The 25533-nt window shown below is 40.9% G+C and overlaps 2 protein-coding genes across 2 annotated transcripts in view; one reads left to right on the top strand and one right to left on the bottom strand.

The window, feature by feature from the left end:
- The window catches only part of LOC311131781 (pro-neuregulin-3, membrane-bound isoform-like), a gene marked incomplete at both ends in the record, with an annotated part of 453127 nt that overhangs the window by 186887 nt on the left and 240707 nt on the right, over window positions 1-25533 (bottom strand). The gene's annotated exons all lie outside the window — the stretch shown is intronic.
- On the top strand, window positions 1655-24916 carry LOC311117725 (ribosomal RNA processing protein 36 homolog; the record flags this gene model as incomplete). The annotated part of the gene is made up of 2 exons (XM_084157557.1): window positions 1655-1700; window positions 24376-24916. The coding sequence occupies 2 exons, from the start codon at window positions 1655-1657 to the stop codon at window positions 24861-24863; spliced, it is 534 nt and encodes a 177-aa protein (XP_084013683.1). The 3' UTR covers window positions 24864-24916.

Below are 25533 nucleotides of genomic sequence, written 5' to 3'. Positions count from 1 at the left end.
TGAACACAACTACTGAACTTCACAACTACCGACCACAACTGACTGCAACTACTGCCCACAACTACTGACCAAAACCACACAACTACTGCCTGCAACAACACAACTAGTGACCACACAACTACTAAACACCACAAACACTGACCACAGCCACAAAACTACTGATTAAATATACTGCCCACAATTACTGAACACAACCAGACAACTAATTACCACGACTGACTACAACCAATGACCACAAATACTGAACACAACCACTGACTAGAACTACTGACCAGAACTTCTGACAACAACCACTTAACTACTGACCACATCTACTGACTGAAACTACTGACCACAACCACACAACTACTGACCACAACTACTAACTACAACCAGACACCAACTAACCACAACTAATTACCACAACTACTGACCACAAACACACAACTCTGACAACTACTGACCACAACTACTGACCACAACTACTGACCACAACCATACAACTACTAAACACAAGTAATGACCACGACTACTGCCCATCAAACGACTGACCATAACTACTGACCACAGCAACATAACTACAGTGTCTGTATAAGTATTCCATCTGCTCCCCCATGTCTTTGTGTATTATTTTTACTTTGTGGAGGTATCGCTAGCTCGGTTGAGCATTTTTGTTATTTTATCACCGGGAATATTTACCTGTGTATGTCTAGTTCCCAGTACGCATTTAAGTCGCACTGGGATTGTGTTTACACATTGCTGTGGACTACCTTATTGGGCTGAATAAATCATATTCCTTCTTCACACTCCTGTGCCTGACTCCATCCATCCCATTGATACCATGTTGCAGTAAATATGCAGTCACACGATGCTGTGTGGTCCTTCACAGTTTATAAGACTACATATGAAATAAGTTAACAGGGGTGGTGAAAGTGCACGGTGATGAGCTTGATGCTCATTTCCAACAACTATCAAGGGTCTTAATTTTATGCTGGTGACTTGATGATCTGTGTTTGGCTGCCAATTGACAAATAAAGATTATCTTGTTCTTTCCATATAGCCTCATCATGTACAGTAGCCTACCCTCTGTGCTGTATTTGCACTGTAAAATAAATCCTGTTGTTTTCACGGTAACTTACTGGCAGCCAGTTATCTGTAAGTTACTGTAAAAAAGGTACAGCATGTTACCGTAAATTCCGAAAACTATCCTGGTTTAAAGTTTACAGTAATTTACTGTTAAACCAATGTTTCTTTGGGAACACATAGAGCTTTTTATGTGCATTACGTCATTACGCAGCTTTTAATTCACAAGAAGCCAATGCTGGTAAAATGTGCATATTTCTTTGTGCAAATATAAAAATATTTGCTTGAAAATATTTCGACAAATTGATGGAAGCCTAGCTACTGATACAAAAAAATCTATGGAATTAAGAGGTTTTGGTGGGAAGTCAGGTTTCAAGTCAGGTTTCAGGTTTAAAAATATATAATAATCTTATTTGAAACGATACATTTCAACATTTTAAAACCATATATGGCAAATGTATGTGTTTTGGTATTATATTGATAGAATAATAGCGTTTGGAAATAATCATTTGCATATACACAACGACATAATTTAAAGACCATAAGTGGAGGATGATTAAATATGAGTTTCAGTTGTATGTCAGTGTCAACAATGTACCAGTGCTTCCTGATAATGTCCTTAAATGCCTTCACCAAAGGTGAGTATTGGGAGAAGCATGAGGGGGCACGTTCTGCTTTTTCTTTTACATTTGGTTGAAGGCTTTCCAACTCTGTTAGCCCTTCAAAATGATCATTGGCATGTTTGACCCAATTGTCTTTGTACCCCCTTTCCTTAAACCTTTGTGTGGTTCTGTTTCATTAGAACCACACATCAGAGCTACAGTGCATCAGAGCTACAGTGCCTTCAGAAAGTATTCACAATCCTTTACCTTTTCCACATTTTGTTGTGTTACAGACTGAATTTAAAATGAATTAAATTGAGATTATTTTTCCCTGTCCTACACAAAATACCCCAAAATGTCAAAGTGGAATTAGGTTTTTAGAAATGTTGACAAATTCATTCAAATGAAAAGCTGAAATGTCATGAGGCAATACATTTTCAACCCCCATTGTTATGGAAGCCTAAATAAGCTCAGGAGTAAAGATTTGCTTAACAAGCCACATAATAAGTTGCATTTACTCACTCTACATGCAATAATAGTTTGTAAGATGATTTTTGAATGACTACCTCATCTCTGTACCCCACACATACAGTGAGGGAAAAAGTATTTGATCCCCTGCTGATTTTGTATGTTTGCCCACTGACAAAGAAATGATCTGTATATGATCACATATACAGGCCTGTCTGAAGTTTGCCAATGAACATCTGAATGATTCAGAGGAGAACTGGGTGAAAGTGTTGTGGTCAGATGAGACCAAAATCGAGCTCTTTGGCATCAATTCAACTCACCGTGTTTGGAGGAGGAGGAATGCTGCCTATGACCCCAAGAACACCATCCCCACCATCAAACATGGAGGTGGAAACATTATGCTTTGGGGGTGTTTTTCTGCTAAGGGGACAGGACAACTTCACTGCATCAAAGGGACGATGGACGGGCCATGTACCGTCAAATCTTGGGTGAGAACCTCCTTCCCTCAGCCAGGGCATTGAAAATGGGTCGTGGATGGGTATTCCAGCATGACAATGACCCAAAACACACAGCCAAGGCAACAAAGGAGTGGCTCAAGAAGAAGCACATTAAGGTCCTGGAGTGGCCTAGCCAGTCTCCAGACCTTAATCCCATAGAAAATCTGTGGAGGAAGCTGAAGGTTCGAGTTGCCAAACGTCAGCCTCGAAACCTTAATGACTTGGAGAAGATCTGCAAAGAGGAGTGGGACAAAATCCCTCCTGAGATGTGTGCAAATCTGGTGGCCAACTACAAGAAACGTCTGATCTCTGTGATTGCCAACAAGGGTTTTGCCACCAAGTACTAAGTAATGTTTTGTAGAGGGGTCAAATACTTATTTCCCTCATTAAAATGCAAATCAATTCATAACATTTTTGACATGCATTTTTCTGGATTTTTGTTGTTGTTATTCTGTCTCTCACTGTTCAAATAAACCTACCATTAAAATTATAGACTGAGCATGTCTTTGTCAGCGGTCAAACGTACAAAATCAGCAGGGGATCAAATAGTTTTTTCCCTCACTGTACAATCATCTGTAATGTCCCTCAGTCGAGCAGTGAATTTTAAACACAGATTCAACCAAAAAGACCACGGAGGTCTTCAAATGCCTCGGAAAGAAGGGCACCTATTGGTAGATGGGTAAAAATAAATAAAATAACAGACAGTGAATATCCCTTTGAGCATGGTAAAATTATTCATTCATGCCAAGAGTGTGCAAAGCTGTCATCAAGGCAAAGGGTGGCTACTTTGAAGAATCTAAAATATGAAATATATTTTGATTTGTTTAACACTTTTTTGTTTTTGGTTACTACATGATTCCATATGTGTTATTTCATAGTCTTCACTATTATTCTACAATGGAGAAAATAGTAAAAATTAAGAAAAACCCTGGAATGAGTAGGCATGTCCAAACTTTTGACTGGTACTGTATGTAAATGATATATTTCTGTATTTAATTTTCAATACATTTGTAATTTTTTTTTTGAAAAAACATGTTTTCACTTGGTCATTATGTGGTGTTGTGTGTAGATGGGTGAGAAAACAAATATATTTAATCCATATTGAATTCAGTCTGTAACACAACAACATGTGGAATAAGTCGAGGGGTATGAATACTTTCTGCATTTGGGACACAAACATGGTCTTCCAAGGTTAGCATTAATTCACGCAAGAGCATTCGTCACAGCAGATAATCAAGGGTTCACACCCCACAATGATTAGTGTGAACAACTCGACATAATGAATACAATCCTGCATAGTCTTGCAAGGTCAGAGCTTACACATTCACCACAGAGAATAGTCAGGCGTGTGTTGTCTCACCTCGAGATGTGCACCAAAAATACTGACTGGCACTGATATGACATCTGCTCATTGTGCTCTTGAGGAGCGTGTATGTTCACATACCCGCCTGTCAGGAAGGAAGAACAGATATGAAATTGTTTCAGAGAGACTCCATTGATGCTTACTGTTTGTTGTAGTAGGGCATGGCAGTGGTATAATGGCTCTGATTCCTCTTATTTTTCTGCCAATACCTTTCATTTTCCCTCCAAACAGCAGCCCTCTCGGAGCCCAGAAGAATATCCCACTTTAAAAGAGGAATTCTGCCAACCTGTGCTGCTATTGCATTATTCTGTACACCTTTCTCATCCAAGGATTGGGTGGGAGGTGGTGGGAGGAGCAGAAAAAGACAACCTTTTCTATCAAATCTTAATGACAGGGCAAGGTCACAGCCATATTTCACCAGCATTGGGATTATCAGTGAGTTGTGCAAAGCCTCCACCGTAGTCTGCCTTGCTTATATATTCAGAGAAAGGTGCCTCAGCAGCAACAGCAGCAACAGACAGGGAAGAATAACACTATCATTCAGGTAGAATGCATCGCACCACAAGGGCCCTTCGTTGCATGCTGTCAGACCCAGGGGCATGTTGCTCATTGAATCAGAACAGTAAGAGATGCATATCTTTTTTCTTATTTTTTTCCAAGGAGGGTTATTTAGACAGTAAAAAAAAACTGGTGGGGATTGAACAAACCCTCGGGGTTGTAACATGTGTGCATATTGCTGGGAGTGTTACCACTAGGCTATGCAAGCACCACAGACATGCTTTTCTTTAATCTGTGTCGACGAAGAGGAGCTGGAGCTTCTATTGCCATGCAAAACCCACCAAGAGAGCCAGTGAGCAAGTGACATTGATGACAAGAAACTGAAGCTAGAAACTGATCCTAGACCTGCTAAGAGGCATCACCTTTTTCTAGACTGACTCATTCCCTTTTACACCATCACTAGTTAGTGAGCGGAGCTATGGCTTATGTTCCATGATGATGCGGAACACTGTAGATGAGTGGACAGAGGGAGATTGACAGTTCTAAGTAGAGCTCTCAAGAAGAGTTTGCACTCTTTCGAACAAACAAGAAATCCCCGGTGTCTAAGCGTAGGGGAAATCTCCCTCAGCCCCGGATCAATCAAATTACATAAACCCTTGTCATTGCCTGTCATCCATCATTATATAATGACATACTACTCTTGGCAGGCCCTCTCCCTCTCTTTGGGACTCTCTCTCTGGGTATGAAAATGCAGTGATACGCCTGCTGATGCAATGTGGAGTGCGAGACATGACTTAAAATGCAGGCCTTGACGCTATTGAATACAAAGATAGGGGCATTTATAATGAACCCTATGACTTAAGCCTTGGCTTTATGCCAAGGTTCCAATAACATTGTTTATGCCTACAGTATTTTTTCGATGCACTGTGTCACATTGCTTTTTAATCCAAGTCAATTTTAGTCCCGTCTACCATAGTCAAGTTTCAGTTAAACTTTACTTGAACTGTCCGTCCTGAGGCCCACTTACAGTAATGTTGTCATTATAATGACATAATCATTGCAGAAGGCGTGTTTGCAGAGGGGTGTGGTTTACATAGCTATCTACATTCTAAAAATGCTGGGTTAAAAACAACCCAATTGGGTTATTTGGTAACCCAGCTCTGGGTAAATATTGGACAGAACACACGCTGGGTTATTTTGACCCAGCTAGTTGGGTTGTATGAATAACCCAACAAATTGTGTTGTTGGGATTACCCAAACATGGGTTAATTTAACCATCAGTTAAATGTTTTACTCTCATGCTGTTTTGACCTAGCAGCTGGTTCTTTTTTAATGTAATCCAGAAAAACGCATGTCAAAAATGTTATAAATTGATTTGCATTTTAATGAGGGAAATAAGTATTTGACCCCTCCGCAAAACATGACTTAGTACTTGGTGGCAAAACCCTTCTTGGCAATCACAGAGGTCAGATGTTTCTTGTAGTTGGCCACCAGGTTTGCACACATCTCAGGAGGGATTTTGTCCCACACCTCTTTGCAGATCTTCTCCAAGTCATTAAGGTTTCGAACCTGACGTTTGGCAACTCGAACCTTCAGCTCCCTCCACAGATTTTCTATGGGATTAAGGTCTGGAGACTAGCTAGGCCACTCCAGGACCTTAATGTGCTTCTTCTTGAGCCACTCCTTTCTTGCCTTGGCCGTGTGTTTTGGGTCATTGTCATGCTGGAATACCCATCAACGACCCATTTTCAATGCCCTGGCTGAGGGAAGGAGGTTCTCACCCAAGATTTGACAGTACATGGCGCCGTTCATCGTCCCTTTGATGCGGTGAAGTGGTCCTGTCCCCTTAGCAGAAAAACACCCCCAAAGCATAATGTTTCCACCTCCATGTTTGATGGTGGGGATGGTGTTCTTGGGGTCATAGGCAGCATTCCTCCTCCTCCAAACACGGCGAGTTGAGTTGATGCCAAAGAGCTCGATTTTGGTCTCATCTGACCACAACACTTTCACCCAGTTCTCCTCTGAATCATTCAGATGTTCATTGGCAAACTTCAGATGGGCTTGTATATGTGCTTTCTTGAGCAGGGGGACCTTGCGGGCGCTGCAGGATTTCAGTCCTTCACGGCATAGTGTGTTACCAATTGTTTTCTTGGTGACTATGGTCACCGCTGCCTTGAAATCATTGACAAGATCCAACCGTGTAGTTCTGGGCTGATTCCTCACTGTTCTCATGATCATTGCAACTCCACGAGGTGAGATCTTGCATGGAGCCCCAGGCCGAGGGAGATTGGCAGTTCTTTTGTATTTCTTCCATTTGCGAATAATCGCACCAAACTGTTGTCACCTTCTCACCAAGCTGCTTGGCGATGGTCTTGTAGCCCATTCCAGCCTTGTGTAGGTCTACAATCTTGTCCCTGACATCCTTGGAGAGCTCTTTGGTCTTGGCCATGGTGGAGAGTTTGGAATCTGATTGATTGATTGCTTCTGTGGACAGGTGTCTTTTATACAGGTAACAAACTGAGATTAGGAGCACTCCTTTTAAGAGTGTGCTCCTAATCTCAGCTCATTACCTGTATAAAAGACACCTGGGAGCTAGAAATCTTTCTGATTGAGAGGGGGTCAAATACTTATTTCCCTCATTAAAATGCAAATCAATTTATAACATTTTTGACATGCGTTTTTCTGGACTGTTTTGTTGTTATTCTGTCTCTCACTGTTCAAATAAACCTACCAATAAAATTATAGACTGATCATTTCTTTGTCAGTGGGCAAACGTACAAAATCAGCAGGGGATCAAATACTTTTTTCCCTCACTGTATACCAACATTAAATCAAAATGTATTGGTCACATACACAGATTCGCATATGTTATAGCAGTTGCAGCGAAATGTTTATGTTACTAGCTCCTAACAATGCAGCAAAATGTCCAACAGGTTCACAATCAATTTTAAAAACTGAAAGACCAATAAGATATCAAACTTGAGGAACTCATATACTAGTATAAGCCTCATTAAACCTATAAAAGTGTCAGTGTTCAACCATTTCATGTAAAGACAAAACACCAGAACAGATGAACCGGAATGACATTTACTCTCTTGGGTGGCCAAAAATAACTATTTGAAAGCCACGCCCCTACTAAGCCAAGCCTCCAGTCTGGGTCATATCTCAATAAACCAGCATCAATAACCCAGCTTCATCAACCCAACCTTGCACTTTTGAAAGAAAACAACCCAACTATGTGACCCAATGCCTGCAACTCAGCAGTTGGGTCATCCAAACAACCCAGCATTTTTTAGAGTGTACCATACGTCTCCTCGTAATTGTCCATTAGTGTAAGTCTGAGTAATAATCATGTCTCAATTTGACTCTGAGTAATGACTGCTTGAATGTCTGTTAACCTAGGGGCCATCTAGACAAGAGCTTGGCTGGTTGGTTTGTCACTGAATGAGTGCATCTCAATCACTTCCTTTCCTTGTGTCCTGTCCTCCATGATCACTGATTGGACATGGCCAAAGAGGTAAAATAAATATGTTGAAAGCCTACCCAATCCTTTCCCCTGTTTGTGGTTATGAGGGCAAAGAAACAAGGAAAGGAAGCCATGAAATAGTAACGTGCATGCCCTGCCCACCTCATTCCATTATTCCCTGTTTTTGTGAAGTGTAAATTCGCTTGTCACATAATTGTTGCTCAATCTATTTATTTCAAAAGAAAAGCAATGCACATTTCAACTCGTGCTTGAACAAAGCACATTTTCCCGTTGATTTTACAATCGCGCAAATGTCTGCTATGCCCTCTCAAATACATACCAGTCCCCTTCAAAATGTCAACAATGGCACCTGGTTTTAGATTTGGTTTTTTATGCACCAAGATAATATTTATACCACAACACAGATGAGAAAGCAATTGTTAAGTGGGTGTTCGTTTTTTTCCACAGTTTAAAAAAGTTGTATTAATTTGAAATGTTTACAATGTACCTCAGCCACAGTGGAAGCCCCTTCCGAAAAATGAACAACCAAATCTCGTAAATAGGGTGTTTGATCTTGCACACAACATAACATATTTGTGTGTTGGTAAATTCTAGAGCAGAGCGTTTAGATTATACAACAGGTGGGTATAATTTTCTTAAACATATTCTCCACCTAATGTTGAATATGCAAGAGGAAGTACAGAGATATCCTTGATGAAAACCTGCTCCAGAGCGCACAGGACCTCAGACCGGGGCAAAGGTTCACCTTCCAACAGGATAACGACCCTAAGCACACAGCCAAGACAATGCAGGAGTGGCTTCGGGACAAGTCTCTGAATGTCCTTGAGTGGCCCAGCCAGAGCCCGTACTTGAACCCGGTCAAAGATCTCGGAGAGACCTGAAAATAGCTGTGCAGCGACAATCCCCATCCAACCTGACAGCGCTTGAGAGGATCTACAGAGAAGAATGGCAGAAACTCCCCAAATACAGTCATACCCAAGAAGACTTGAGGCTGTAATCGCTGCCAAAGGTGCTTCAACAAAGTACTGAGTTAAGGGACTGAATACTTATGTATATGTGATATTGAAGTTTTTTTATTTTCAATACATTTGCAAAAATGTCTAAAAAACAGTTTTTGCTTTGTCATTATGGGGTATTGTGTGTAGGTTGGTGAGAGATAAAAAAATATATATAATCAATTTTAGTAAGGCTCTAACAAAACAAAATGTGGAAAAAGTCAAGGGATCTGAATACTGTCCGAATTCGATGTATATAAACATTACATTGCCAAAAGTATGTGGACATCCCTTCAAATTAATGGATTTTGGTATTTCATCCACACCCGTTGCTGACAAGTGTATAAAATTGAGCACACAGCCATGCAATCTCAATACAATAAACATTGGCAGTAGAATGGCCCGTCCACTTTTCCAACAAGTCAGTTTATCAAATTTCTGCCCTGCTAGAGCTTCCCCAGTCAAATGTAAGTGCTGTTATTCTGAAGTGGAAACGTCTAGGAGCAACAATGGCTCAGCCGCGAAGTTGTAGGCCACACAAGGTCACAGAATGGGACAGGCGAGTGCTGAAGCGTGTAGTGCGTAACAATTGTCTGTCCTCAGTTGCAACACTCACTATCGAGTTCCAAGCTGCCTCTGGAAGCAACGTCAGCACAAGAACTGTTAGTCCGGAGCTTCATGAAATGGGTTTCCATGGCCGAGCAGCCACACACAAGCTTAAGATCTCCATGCGCATTGCCAAGCGTCGACTGGAGTGGTGTAAAGCTCGCCGCCATTGGACTCTGGAGCAGTGGAAAAGCGTTCTATGGAGTGATTAATCAAGCTTCACCATCTGGCAGTCCGACAGACAAATCTGGGTTTGGCGGACTGCCAGATATCTGCCCGAACGCAGAGTGCCAACTGTAAAGTTCGGTGGAGGAGGAATAATGGTCTGGGGCTGTTTTTCATGGTTCGGGTTAGGCCCCTTAGTTCCACTGAAGGGAAATCTTAACACTGCAGCATGACATTCTAGATGATTCTGTGCTTCCAACGTTGTGGCAATAGTTTGGGGAAGGCTCTTTCCTGTTTCAGCATGACAATGCCCCCGTGCACAAAGCGAGGTCCATACAGAAATGCTTTGTCGAGATCGGTGTGGAAGAACTTGATTGACCTGCACAGAGCCCTGACCTCAACCCCATCGAACACCTTTGGGATGAATTGGAACGCAGACTGCGCTGAATGGAAGCATTTACTTGAAAGCCTTCCCAGAAGAGTGGATGCTGTTATAGCAGCAAAGGAGTGACCAACTCCATATCCATGGCCATGATTTTGGAATGAGATAATCGACGAGCAGGTGTCCAGATACTTTTGGTCATGTAGTGTACATATCAGTACATACTGTAAACACAACAAGTAGGTGACATGGGGAGAGGCGTTGTGCAGTGGGATGTTGCTTTATATATTTTTTTGAAACCAGGTTTACTGTTCACTATATAAGATGGAAGGGAGTTTCATTCACTCATGGCTGTATAATTCTGTACATTTCCTTGAATTTTTTCTGGACCTGGGGACTGTGAAAGACCCCTGGTGGCATGTCTGGTGGGGTAAGTGTGTGTCAGTGCTGTGTATAAGTTGACTAGGCAAACAATTAGGAATTTCCAACACATTAATGTTTCTTATAAAAACAAGAAGTGACAACAAGTTCCACAACTCTTAGCCAAGAGAGACTGGCATGCATAGTATTACTATTAGCCCTCTGATTACAATGAAGAGCAAGACGTGTGGGGCTGTTCTGGGCCCGCTGCAGCGTAACTAGGTCTTTCTTTTTAGCACTTGACCATATGACTGGACAATAATCAAGATAATCAATATAGTTATCACATGCTAAGGTCAAACATTGACATTTTTGTAGCTTCAATGAGGCTTATAGAAGTGTATGAGTTTCCTAAAAGCTTATGTAAATCCTAACATGAACAGGAATGACATTTACTCTCATGGGTAGTAATAGTAATTTTTTAACGGTCCCTTAAGGCTTCCGCATGCTTCGGTTCGGCTGGCGCCTAGCTGAACTGAACGAGTGTGCTCGCATATCTTTGAATATCGCTTGAAAAGATCTTTGCTTGAATTACGAGAAAATAGAGGCAATAGTACTGTTTTTCCATCTTGAGAGGCCGTAGTCAGAATTAATCTAAGATAACTCAAGAAATCTGTCACGTTTTATCCTAGGAGATCTTAGTCACGCAATTTTACATCTAACTAGGATGTTTGGTGCAGTATTTCTTAAGTGAATGACAACAAATACTTAATTGAAGAATCCCTACTGTTGACCATTCACTGACTTTGGCTTCCGAACTTCGGCTTGCCTCGAGAAAAAATGCAGTGTGCACGAACAGCTGAAAAAACCTGTGTCGATGGCCAAAACAAACATAAACGGCACAAAATGTCATCATAATATAATCACGAACTGTTCCGAACTGTTTCGGATGGGAAGCATGCGGATGACTTTAGAGGAAAGTAAAGACCAGTAGTGGTGGCCCTCTGGGCAGAACGTTTTTTGCATACATATTCAAGGCCCTGTGTAGCTCAGTTGGTAGAGCATGGCATTTGCGACGCCAGGGTTGTGGGTTAGATTCCCACGGGGGGCCAATATGAAAAATGTATGCACTCACTAACTGTAAGTCGCTCTGGATAAGAGCGTCTGCTAAATTACTAAAAATGTAAAATGTATCTGCTTTTCACAATGCACAATCATATATGGATGTGGCTGTAAATACTCGTGATCCTCCAGCCAGTGTGCTTCAATAGGACAAAGTTGAAAGAGTCATTATGTACAATAATTTGAAATTATGGTGTCGTGCACAATGAAATACCTGGTTTGTATATAACAGTATATTCCACTCATTATCTAAATTTCATTAATACACAGTAAGCTGATGATTGTTGTCAAGTGGAGAGACAGTTGACAAGTCACATAGAAAAGGTGATCTTGTATAATGTTGCATCATTGCATGAGGTAGAAATGGCATATACATACTGTGCTACACTACACAAACACTATTTTACTGTAGCCTATTGCTTTACAATACCCATATTTATGAGGATTTGTTCTATTTATGTACTGTATAAGGATACTGAACCTGTAAGACATATTTCTCAACATGCTCACAACCTTACTTGGATTCAAATGATAAAAAATGTGGTTTGCAGTAAACTTGAAAAAGTGGAGCATGTCAAGTTCTAGCCAAATACTAGATGGAAAAGTATTTTTACCTTCTACTATTCCTTCAATTCAGCACTTCAAAAAGATCTGTTTTGAAAATGATATCTTGTATTTTTTGCTATTGGATCTAAATATTAGTTAAAATGACTAAACATTATGTGATGAATTGGTGACTTAACAAAATGTTTTCATGGATTTAAAAATATATATATTTTGCATGAATGACTCAGGGGTGAAAGATGCTTTCAACTCCAATGAATGAACAATCAAAGGCATTACAAGTGTTATCAGTTTAGAATGTTGTACTTTGATCGGAAAAATGCACCAAAGTCACAGAAAAAAACAAATATAATGTCATAATTTCCTTTTTATCTTAATCTACTCTACCAATTAAATATCATGGCTAGATGTCTATAACTCCAGTTATGGAGAAATAGGGTGAGCAGGCTTTTGTTCCTGCTCAACACTGACACATCCAATTCAGCAACTTATCATGCAATTAGACTGGACAAGACTAGTTGAAATTGGTGTGTTAGTGCTAGGCTGGAACAAAAGCCTGCACACCCTGTTGGAGACCGGTGTGCTACATCATCTGTCTAAATGTATAATGTAAACCTTCATGCTTCCGCTGCCTTTCAACTCCCAGTCATGTGGCATCGCAATTGAGCACCACTCATGGCCCGATTGCGACACTTTCCTACTCCTGAGACCCATAGCACACCGGCTATCAAACTCAGCCACAGTCAAACAGCGCCCAGGTTAACCGACCCAGCTCACTCACTACTGCGAAATTACATCATTGTGAGATTAGTGCCTCATATAGGCTGTCATGGGTATTTCTCATAGGTAATACGGCTGCTCGCAAATCCTAATTACGTTCCCTGTCTTATTGCGTGGGGGAGAGATGGTGGCTGGCATAATTTCTCCCATATAGCATGGCCCACTGCAATCTTAGAAACAAGGGTTCGAAAAGGGTTCTTCGGCTGTCTCCATAGGAGAACCCTTTTTGGCTCCAGGAAGAACCCTTTTGGGTTCCACGTAGAACCCTTTTAGGTTCCACATAGAATCCTCTGTGGAAAGGGTCCTACATGGAACCCAAAAGGGTTCAATGTGGAACCAAAAGGGTTCTACCTGGAACAAAAAAAGGTTATTCAAAGATTTCTCCTATGGGGACAGCTGAAGTACCCTTTTAGGTTCTAGATAGCTCCTTTTTTCTAAGAGTGTGGTTCCGCAGCGGCTCCGAGCCTGGCGAACACTTCCCTCTTTCAGGACGGATGAGTTGAGGAGCGATAGCCACATGGATTAGTGGAGCTGTCAAGGTCTGATGGCGTGGTGACAATTTAATCGCAGAACTGGTTCCTCGCAGAAAGAAGGGGGAAGAGAAGCGCAGAAGAAAAAAAAGTGAAGGTGTCTTCATTAATCAGTGGAGGACCATCCTCCTCAGTGAATTTCATAAAAATAAAAATAGTTAAACATTGAAAAAGTTGTCCTTTTTAGATAAAACTATACTAAATATATTCACGTCACCAAATAATTGATTATAACACACTGTTTTGCAATGAAGGTCTACAGTAGCCTCAACAGCACTCTGTAGGGTAGCACCATGGTGTAGCCGGAGGACAGCTAGCTTCCGTCCTCCTCTTGGTACATTGACTTCAATACAAAACCTAGGAGGCGCTTGGTTCTCACCCCCTTCCATAGACTTACACAGTAATTACGACAACTTCCAGAGGACGTCCTCCAAGCTATCAGAGCTCTTGCAGCATGAACTGACATGTTGTCCACCCAATCAAAGGATCAGAGAATGAATCTAGTACGGAAAGCATAAGCTACAGCTAGCTAGCACTGCAGTGCATAAAATGTGGTGAATAGTTGACTCAAAGAGAGAGAAAGACAATAGTTAAACAATTTTCAGAAAAAGAATTTATTCACAAATGAAGGAGAGGCAAGAGAGAGAGATCTCTTTTTTTTCACTTTAGTTTTACTTACTTAGCTAGCAAATGCAGCTGGCTAGTTTAGTTACGCAAACACCCGGCTCAAACAGAGGGATGCTATATTAGCTAGCTTGCTATGACTATCCAACACAACACTGGAACTCTTCCAAGTCAAGGTAAGCTTTTGGTTTTATTAATTTATTGCCACCGGGGCTAACTGCTTACTGACTATACACTGTAACGTTACTGCGTGATTGTAGCGGGTTTACTAACGCATTAGTTCTATTAGCTATGTTGGCTAGGACGTTACTTTAGCTAATATGGGGACAACGATGTAGGCTGTGTGTATCGTTTATGATATGGTTTGGAAAGGTTTTTTAGACTGGTCACATACAGCTGATGTGTTGTTCATTGAAGTCCACCAACGAAGGGAAAAGGTGAGAGGAGGAGAGTGCATAGAGGCTAGAATGAATACAACGTGGCTGCTACATATGAAAGTGAGCTGTGTTTATGCGTGATCAGGAGTGTATTCATTCCGCCTGATTCTGTTGAAAAACTTTTCTTAAACGGAAGCAAACAAAACGTGGATAAAAATACCTGAATTTGTCCAATAGAAACTCTTGTTTGCAACTGTTGGACTAATGATTACACCCTAGATAAGCTAGATGCAGGCAAGAGTGTGCAAGGCGGTATTGAATGTGTCACTGTCTGTCTATGTGTCACTGTCATCAAAAAACGTCCTCCCTCATCATAAACGGCACTGACCGCCACTGTCATTAATATAATTCATTTTGTCATATCAGATCCTGTTAAAACTGCTGTCAAGGGCTCCTGGATCCCTCTGTGTGAGTTTGTGTGTGTGTGTGTGTGTGTGTATTGGCCAACAGAATCGTATACCCATTTGTCTCTGCACAGTAGATTTCAGTGTGTTCATTGGAATAGCATCATAGTGCTCACCCCAAAAACATAAGATCAAAATGAATTGACAGTGTGCTGTATTGAAAGCACAATCCCATACAGCACTGCTGTTTCCTGTAGGTGTCAGTATATTCAGTTAGAATTCCTCATGAATTCAATGAGAAGATGGAAATATATAGAAATAGACAGATGTGATTATTAAGAATGTTCCGTTATGGTGCCCTAATACACTTTGTCATCATTGCTCATGAATCAATCGAATATGCATATTTTCAATCTATTATTTAAGCTGAGACTTATTCATTTAAATTATGTTGGTTTTATTTTCATGATGTGCAATTTATCACATATAAAAGCAGACATTATTGTATAACAGAATAGAGACATGTTTCAAAATCAAAGAGTGCATTGCTCCATGAAAGGCGAGTTACGTAAAACAGCAAGCACCGTTTTAATGTTGAATACTGAGACTTTTGTTAGCATGTCGTGGCATGCTTGTGTGTATGTGTATATGTGTGTGCGTGCGCGTTCGTGTTTTCTGTTGTTGGTCTGACAGCCTAATGAGAAGAGAGAGGTTACCATAGCAATGGTAAGGAAAGAGCTACCTTAAGCTGCTCTGTGTCTTGAGGATTTCACACATAAACCGAGAACCGTAAACCCATGGTCCCATGTAGCTTAGTTGGTAGAGCATGGCGCCAGGGTTGTGGGTTTGATTCCCATGGGGGACCAGTACAAAAAAGTATTAAAATGTATGCACTCACAACTGTAAGTCACTCTGGATAAGAGCGTCTGCTAAATGACTAAAAAGTCAAATCTAAATGTAAACTCCTCATATTTAACACAACGAAAGCAAGCCATTAGAGTGAGCCAGACAACCTAGGAGGCAGAGGGAGGGATCTCTTGCAAGATTATTTTGCATGCAATCCCAATGAATGTCTGTCGCGTCAACGTAATACCTTCCCCCAACCACCTGACTGGTCAATTATTCAATTGTTGTCAGTTATTACGAGCACACCAGACATTATAGTGACGTCTTTAGACATTCTCAAATCCTTAATATGGTAATCACAACACACTGACTCCCTTCCTGTTCTCTACGGTGTCCATATTAGGACAGGCTCAACCTCACAAGGAGTAGTGTCATTGTGAGACTGACACAACTACTTGTAAGGCTGAGACTGTCCTAATATGGACATCATAGTTGACAGCTGTACAATACAAGATAACCCTTTGGTGATATAATTTCTAATACAGTATGTGTATCGACCAATATCGGCACCTTCTCATCTAAAGCCAGCGTAGGACGGCATAAAGTTACAATGGGTTCTTTTCATCTACCTGTTCCGTCAAACTCATTATGTGGGTGTCAGGGAACAAGATCAGTTATCAAATTATGCCTCTGAACTAGGGCTGTGGGGGTCATAACATTTTGTCAGCTGGTTATTGTCATTCAAAAGAATGCCGGTCTCACAGTAACTGACCATTAACATAAACACGTTTAGCTTCTCCAGGCCTCCACGCATACAAGCCGCATACAAGCGCTGATACGCGCCTTTGGAACATCTACATTTAAAAAAGTTGAATAAATAAACTGAATATACACCATCACAATAAATCCATTATTTATTTTAGGCAGGTCTAAAGAAACATTATGATATGAAGAAAATGTATTTCAGAAGAACAAAACATGAGTTGGATTATTGTATGTTATCTGGCTATGCGTCATGCCATAGGCTGTAGACTTCCCGTGCCATTATTTTATATTATACAGTGAGGGAAAAAAAGTATTTGATCCCCTGCTGCTTTTGTACGTTTGCCCACTGACAAAGACATGATCAGTCTATAATTTTAATGGTAGGTTAATTTGAACAGTGAAAGACAGAATAACAACAAAAAAATCCTGAAAAACTCATGTCAAAAATGTTATAAATTGATTTGCATTTTAATGAGGGAAATAAGTATTTGACCCCTCTGCAAAACATGACTTAGTACTTGGTGGCAAAACCCTTGTTGGCAATCACAGAGGTCAGACGTTTCTTGTAGTTGGCCACCAGGTTTGCACACATCTCAGGAGGGATTTTGTCCCACTCCTCTTTGCAGATCTTCTCCAAGTCATTAAGGTTTCGAGCCTGACGTTTGGCAACTCGAACCTTCAGCTCCCTCCACAGATTGTCTATGGGATTAAGGTCTGGAGACTGGCTAGGCCACTCCAGGACCTTCATGTTGCCTTGGCCGTGTGTTTTGGGTCATTGTCATGCTGGAATACCCATCCACGACCCATTTCCCATTTTCAATGCCCTGGCTGAGGGAAGGAGGTTCTCACCCAAGATTTGACAGTACATCGTCCCTTTGATGCTGTGAAGTTGTCCTGTCCCCTTAGCAGAAAAACACCCCCAAAGCATAATGTTTCCACCTCCATGTTTGACGGTGGGGATGGTGTTCTTGGGGTCATAGGCAGCATTCCTCCTCCTCCAAACACGGCGAGTTGAGTTGATGACAAAGAGCTCGATTTTGGTCTCATCTGACCACAACAATTTCACCCAGTTCTCCTCTGAATCATTCAGATGTTCATTGGCAATCTTCAGACGGGCCTGTATATGTGCTTTCTTGAGCAGGGGGACCTTGCGGGCGCTGCAGGATTTCAGTCCTTCATGGTATAGTGTTTTACCAATTGTTTTCTTGGTGACTATGCCTTGAGATCATTGACAAGATCCTCCCGTGTAGTTCTGGGCTGATTCCTCACCGTTCTCATGATTATTGCAACTCCACGAGGTGAGATCTTGCATGGAGCCCCAGGCCGAGGGAGATTGACAGTTCTTTTGTGTTTCTTCCATTTGCAAATAATCGCACCAACTGTTGTCACCTTCTCACCAAGCTGCTTGGCGATGGTCTTGTAGCCCATTCCAGCCTTGTGTAGGTCTACAATCTTGTCCGTGACATCCTTGGAGAGCTCTTTGGTCTTGGCCATGGTGGAGAGTTTGGAATCTGATTGATTGATTGCTTCTGTGGATAGGTGTCTTTTATACAGGTAACAAGCTGAGATTAGGAGCACTCCCTTTAAGAGTGTGCTCCTAATCTCAGCTCGTTACCTCTATAAAAGACACTGGGGAGCCAGAAATCTTTCTGATTGAGAGGGGGTCAAATACTTACAGTGGGGGAAAAAAGTATTTAGTCAGCCACCAATTGTGCATGTTCTCCCACTTAAAAAGATGAGAGAGGCCTGTAATTTTCATCATAGGTACACGTCAACTATGACAGACAAATTGAGAAAGAAAATTCCAGAAATTCACATTGTAGGATTTTTAATGAATTTATTTGCAAATTATGGTGGAAAATAAGTATTTGGTCACCTACAAACAAGCAAGATTTCTGGCTCTCACAGACCTGTAACTTCTTCTTTAAGAGGCTCCTCTGTCCTCCACTCGTTACTTGTATTAATGCCACCTGTTTGAACTTGTTATCAGTATAAAAGACACCTGTCCACAACTTCAAACAGTCACACTCCAAACTCCATTATGGCCAAGACCAACGAGCTGTCAAAGGACACCAGAAACAAAATTGTAGACCTGCACCAGGCTGGGAAGACTGAATCTGCAATAGGTAGGCAGGTTGGTTTGAAGAAATCAACTTCAAAATAATCACAAGAACGGTGAGCAAAAATCCCAGAACCACACGGGGGGACCTAGTGAATGACCTGCAGAGAGCTGGGACCAAAGTAACAAAGCCTACCATCAGTAACACACTACGCCGCCAGGGACTCAAATACTGCAGTGCCAGACGTGTCCCCCTGCTTAAGCCAGTACATGTCCAGGCCTGTCTGATGTTTGCTAGAGTGCATTTGGTTGATCCAGAAGAGGATTGGGAGAATGTCATATAGTCAGATGAAACCAAAATATAACTTTTTGGTAAAAACTCAACTCGTTGTGTTTGGAGGACAAAGAATGCTGAGTTGCATCCAAAGAACACCATACCTACTGTGAAGCATGGGGGTAGAAACATCATGCTTTGGGGCTGTTTTTCTGCAAAGGGACCAGGACGACTGATCCGTGTAAAGGAAAGAATGAATGGGGCCATGTATCGTGAGATTTTGAGTGAAAACCTCCTTCCATCAGCAAGGGCATTGAAGATGAAACGTGGCTGGGTCTTTCAGCATGACAATGATCCCAAACACACTGCCCGGGCAACGAAGGAGTGGCTTCGTAAGAAGCATTTCAAGGTCCTGGAGTGGCCTAGCCAGTCTCCAGATCTCAACCCCATAGAAAATCTTTGGAGGGAGTTGAAAGTCCGTGTTGCCCAGTGACAGCCCCAAAACATCACTGCTCTAGAGGAGATCTGCATGGAGGAATGGGCCAAAATACCAGCAACAGTGTGTGAAAACCTTGTGAAGACTTACAGAAAACGTTTGACCTGTGTCATTGCCAACAAAGGGTATATAACAAAGTATTGAGAAACTTTTGTTATTGACCAAATACTTATTTTCCACCATAACTTGCAAATAAATTCATTAAAATCCTACAATGTGATTTTCTGGATATTTTTTTCTCATTTTGTCTGTCATAGTTGACGTGTACCTATGATGAAAATTACAGGCCTCTCTCATCTTTTTAAGTGGGAGAACTTGCACAATTGGTGGCAGACTAAATACTTTTTTCCCCAACTGTATTTCCCTCATTAAAATGCAAATCAATTCAGAACATTTTTGACATGCGTTTTTCTGGATTGTTTTGTTGTTATTCTGTCTCTCACTGTTCAAATAAACCTACCATTAAAATTATAGACTGATCATTTCTTTGTCAGTGGGCAAACGTACAAAATCAGCAGGGGATCAAATACTTTTTTCCCTCACTGTATGATTTTATAGTAAGAAGAATATAATTGAATTTAGCTGAATAAAATAGAAAGGATATTTTTCCCATTCTAGAGCGAGTGCGCAAATGAAGTGGCTATGTTGAGCGTAAAAGTGATTATTTGAAACAGGTCCTATACGCTAATTTAGAGCTATTTAGCAAATTTAGTTGTGAATGATACAATCCATAGTATGCCTTAGAAATCAAAATATATATGGGCTGTGACTTTAGGCTATTGATGATTTGAGAAAGTTGCAAAAAAAGCTTACGCTCTGTTCCTTGCCTCAGGCTACACATGCTGTTGTCTCATCAAGTGATCATATTTTCACCCATCAGACTCTTCTCAATTTAATCTTGTCTTTACTAATATGTAAAATAAAAAAATACATGTAATCTGTATACACTCGAATAGCGAATGGAGGCCACATTCCTGCCGGTTAGTTTCACTTATGTTGGGTAGGCTACTCCGTTTATTTCGCCTGGCAACAGGTGATATTCCGCCCAAACTCTGTATGCCATGGGCTCTCCAACCCTGTTCCTGCAGCTACCCAGTGCTTCATTTGGGAAACCAAGTGAAATCTGTTTGGGAACATCTATAGTAATGTTCACATATTTCATTAAACTGTTGACAGCCCCTCTCTCTGTGCACTGGAGAAAGGAATGAAGGAGAGAGGGGAGGTGATGGAAACGCACAGTGGTGAGATATTATGTAGCTAAAGGTAATGTGTCAGCATATGAATTATGAAAATATAAAAAATGCCCTATTACTAGGCTATTCAAAACCATATACAAATTCACTATAATTGTAGGCTAACTCTGAATTTGTTTAATTTAGGCTAGACCAGTTATTTATCAAAGATATCGTAAATCAGTATTTTTTTTCAGTTTTTCTGTCATGTGTAATATGCGGTAGGCTATGTATTGTATAATGGCACAATCATTATTTTAATACAGCATATTTTTTCGGGCTTGGCCTCATATATAGGTGATTAATTATCACCTTAGAAAGCACTGTCCATTTTGTTGTGTTAGGCTTTGAAACAACATCCACAATAACCATGTTTTCCAAAAAATAAAGTATTGCCTTTCATCTAACCCCACACGGGGTCGGAGAAAACAAGAGAAAAGGTCGATATTGGCATCTTATTGGACTTATATTTGATTCAATCCGTATATGGTCATCAGAGATGCTTGGATGCGGCCAAACTGTGATTGGTGGAAGACATATCGAGTGATAGGCACCGGCACGTTTCACCATCATCTTCCCAACCTCTTTACTTTTATTTCCAACAGCAGGAATTCACAACGATAATAGTACAACAGTGGAGCTCCGGTACGCGAGCAAGCCGCTATTATACCACCACGGTCCAGTGTATTTAGAACCAAAATATGATATTTTTCTCATTTACTATCCAGTTCTTCAGAGAAACAACCATTCAATAGAAGCTCTTGAGAGAAACCTGTAATCATTGCTTCAGAACACTGGCACTTGCGTGGGCTAGTGGGCTAGTCCTCGGGTTAAGTACCCCCTGTCCTTCCTCTATACCACGTATCCCTTAGTTTAATTATACCCATGAGTGTGGTTGGAGAGATGGTCTGTCACAAAAGTGGAATGTTTCGTGCAACCGCACCAGTCATCATGGTGGAACTCGGGGCACAGCTCCAGTCTATCCCTCATCAATTACGTTAACTAGGTTCAGCTGTGAAACTAGCAGGTTCTGTATTGTTGTAGCTGAATAGAAGAGACCCAGTATGCAAATTACGTTGAAAATCATCTAAAATACGTACTTTCCAGACGTTGATGTTAGATTAATTTTAGGTTCTGAATGAAAGGTAAAAATGTGTCTTTTCTGGACGTTTAAAAGGTGTCTTTTCCAAACGTTGACAATGTGTTTTTTCCAGACGTTGAAAATATGTATTTTCCGGAAGTTGAAATCAGGTTCATTTTCAGTTCTGAATGAAAGTTTAAACATAATGTTTGAACATAAAACTGGCAACGATGATGTTCAAAGTCATCCAGCCTATAGAATAAACCAACAGACCACTTCAACTACAATCACATTCTCAGTAACGGTTACAGATTTTTTTTTCTTGCTATGATTGTGATATGTTGTTGTTTATATACCATAGTTGAATGATAAGGATAAGAGCATCTGCTGAATGGCCAAAATGTAAAACAAACACTTGCGAAGCATGCTGGGTATTATTCGAATGAGCTCCGCCCCCAAACAAGTATGGTCCAGACCAGACCAAATCTGAATGAATCATAGATGTCTAGGCTATGTTTCACAAGTTTGAACAGCACAGTACAGCACGGCACAGTTCAGTACAATAGAGTACAATACAGTACAGTTTAGTTCAGCACTAGAGTAAAGGAGGGTACAATACAGTACATTATACTGTGGTCCTCTGTAGCTCAGCTGGTAGAGCAAGGCGCTTGTAACGCCAAGGTAGTGGGTTCGATCCCCGGGACCACCCATACACAAAAATGTATGCACGCACGACTGTAAGTCGCTTTGGATAAAAGCGTCTGCTAAATGGCATATTATTTAATTTTTATTTTATACTGTACTATACTGTACTATACTAATCTATACTTTATTGTACGGTAATGTACTGTACTCTGCTGTGCTCTACTGCACTGTATTGTGCTGTCCAAACTTGTGAATCATAGACGTCTAAGTTTGGGCCAAATCAAGGCCGGACCGGACAAAATCTGAACCAATTATAGACAAAAATCTACGTCTGTGGACCGGACTGCACCCAAAAAAGAAGATGGCCGGTCCGGACAGGACCAAAACAAGATGTCCAAAAGACCGGTCCGTGCTTAGTGGAGAAGAGAAGCGAAGAGGAGAGCAGAGAATAGGGGGGGAACGTACCTCAATCCAGGGATGGAATATGTCGCTGTACTCCTAATTATCCCGAAATTTTGAATGGTGAATCAAGACGATTGGAATTCTGCTACTTTTTATTTAAATGGCTGTTTTCGCCAGCATGCTATGCTAGCTAATGCTACAGCAGCCCATTGGATTCCATGAAAATGTGATGCCTAGCATTGGGGTGAGTAGCCACCGGAAGTGTTGTCGAATCCAATGGGTTGCTTTAGAATTAGCAAGCCTAGCATGCTGACAAAAATGGCAGTTTAACCCTCTAATGCACATCATTGCCCTTAGGCAACAGAAAACCTTTTTGCCCCCATATAATTATACTTATTTTTTTTTATTCTACACATGACAATATGCAATGACATGTAACAATCCTGTAAACAATCCAATGAGGTACAGAAGTTGGTATGATGTATCAATTGGGGTAGGGACCTTCTTTCAGGAATCAGCGCGATGTGAGTGCATGGTGTGAGTGAAAGATAAGATACATTTAATTATTTTGCATGTTTAAATAAAAAATATGTACTTGTGTAGGAATCTCTAAAGAAGCATATTTGATAGGTTTTGAAGATATTTAGTTTCTATACATATTTTTTAAAATATAGTTTTATTTTTGTTGCCTTAGGGCAGCGTTGTGCAGTTAGGTTACTTGTCAGGGCAATATCATGGACCCCAGAAGCTGTATTTTCTTATGAAAAGAGTGCTTGTTTCTACTATATTTGACTTAATAAATGTTCTGAAAATATCTGATTTTCCTTGGTGTTTTAGTACCCTTATGGAACAGCATTGCCCTGAGGCAACAAAAGAAGCATCTGGGTGTGGGGGGTAGAAGTTACATATTTATTATTGCTACATTATCAGAAAACTTAAATCTTCCAAATATTGTTTTTGAAAAAAAAATATGTGTGCAGTAGAGGGTTAACTAAAAACTAGCAGTATTTCAATCTTCTCAATGCATCATTTTGTATAATGGGATAATTATGAGTACATCTCCCTCTCCCATCCCTGAATTGAGGTACCTTTTCCAACTCATCTCTCGTGCCTGCTCCATGGTGTCCTGATCAAGGCAGCCTGCCATTCAGACCTTACAGGGAATATGTAGTTACAGCAACCGTAAGGTCTGAATCTTCAGGCTAGGACAAGTTAGACACAGTGAACTTATACAGACACAGACACTAGACTGGACAATAGAACGAGTCAAATTTCACCCAAGGCTGAAAAACGGCCAAAGAACGTTGATTGAGATGGAACACTAGGTCAAGGCCATAGCAAATGAATTGAAACGAACCTTCGCTGAGCCTCTTTTGAATGGAATGATCCTTAGAATAAAATTTTCCCTAAATGCCACCAAAAAATGTAGACCTTTTCATTTTACTACTACAATCTGTTCTTAGGACGAAACTGAAAAATAACAACTCATGTAGAAAGTAAACATCCACACCTCAATGGTGCCAAGTGTGCTTATGTCTGCATAACGAGGAAGTAGGAAAAAAATGGCAACTTCTGACTATTTCTGGTCTAGCGATCGATGACAACGGAGTACGCTGCCCAGCCTTACGTAACAGTACACAACTCAGACATAAACCCAGGTGGATAACATCTTGGGCTGGTTGCTATTAGCCAAGAGGCCAGCCCCTTTTCTCAGACAAGTAGTTCCTGTCAAGAAAACAGTGTCAAGAGACCCTCGATTTGACGATCTGTCTGGTGAATACAAACCGGAGATCTTTGAGAAAACCTACAGATTCATCAACGACATCAAACAGCGCGAGAGAGATGTAGTGCAGAAGAAGCTCAAGAAACCATTAATGAGCAACCAGAAGAAGGAGAAACTTCAGTTCCTGTTGAAAAGGATGGAGAACCAGGAGCGGGCCCGGAAGAGCCGGGAACAGCAGTGTGAGAAGGAGCTAGAGTTCAAGAGGAAACAGAGAGAGATGGCGGGCCAGGGACTGAAGCCTTTCTTCCTCAAGAAATCCGGCAAGAAGAAGCTGGAGCTGGCGGAGAAGTACAGCGAACTGAAGAAGAGCGGCAAGCTGGAAAACTTCCTCAGCAAGAAGAGGAAGAGGAATGCTGGCAAAGACCGTAGGAAGCTGCCTTTCCAGCAGAAGTGACCGTCCTGATTGGGACATTTTGGCTTCAAAAACTGGCCCAGGAACAGTCTTGCGGTTTTATTTGTCCTGATGATGATGATGCAACATTTTGGCCTCAGAAGCTGTCCCAGGAACAGTTTACACAGCTTTGTTTTTTACTAAGGGTCAATCAACCAAGGGCCACTCTTCTAACTTGAGATGCATGTGAGTAACTTGAACTTTGGTCTGAAATCCCCTTAACAATGTAATGTAAATACATTTTAAAATGTAAATAAAGTATGATTTATGTGAGAGTCCAAGATGCAGTATGAAAAATGTATGCACCCACTAACTGTAAGTCGCTCTGGATAAGAGCGTCTGCTAAATGACTAAAATGTAAAATAATTAGAAAGAGGAGATTATCCTGATTAAAATGATGTCCTACTTGAAAAAATCAAAATATACACATTGCGAGATATTTGCCGAAATATACCGGCATGCCTCTCCATAGGAAAACAATGGGGGGAGCTCAGCATTCCAACGGCAAAAAGTATTTTGGGACTAGCGTTTGATGACAACGGAGTATACACATTGCGAGATATTTGGCAAAATAGATATACATGTCTACGTAGAATGTTCCCATAGGGAAACAATGGGGCAGTCTCAGAGTTCCAACAATAATGTATACTTTCTTACATTTTAAATGCTAGCT

Source organism: Coregonus lavaretus (assembly GCF_964263955.1).
Source record: "Coregonus lavaretus genome assembly, chromosome: 1".
Taxonomy (NCBI): Eukaryota; Metazoa; Chordata; class Actinopteri; order Salmoniformes; family Salmonidae; genus Coregonus; species Coregonus lavaretus.
This window is presented reverse-complemented; position numbering and strand designations above follow the sequence as displayed.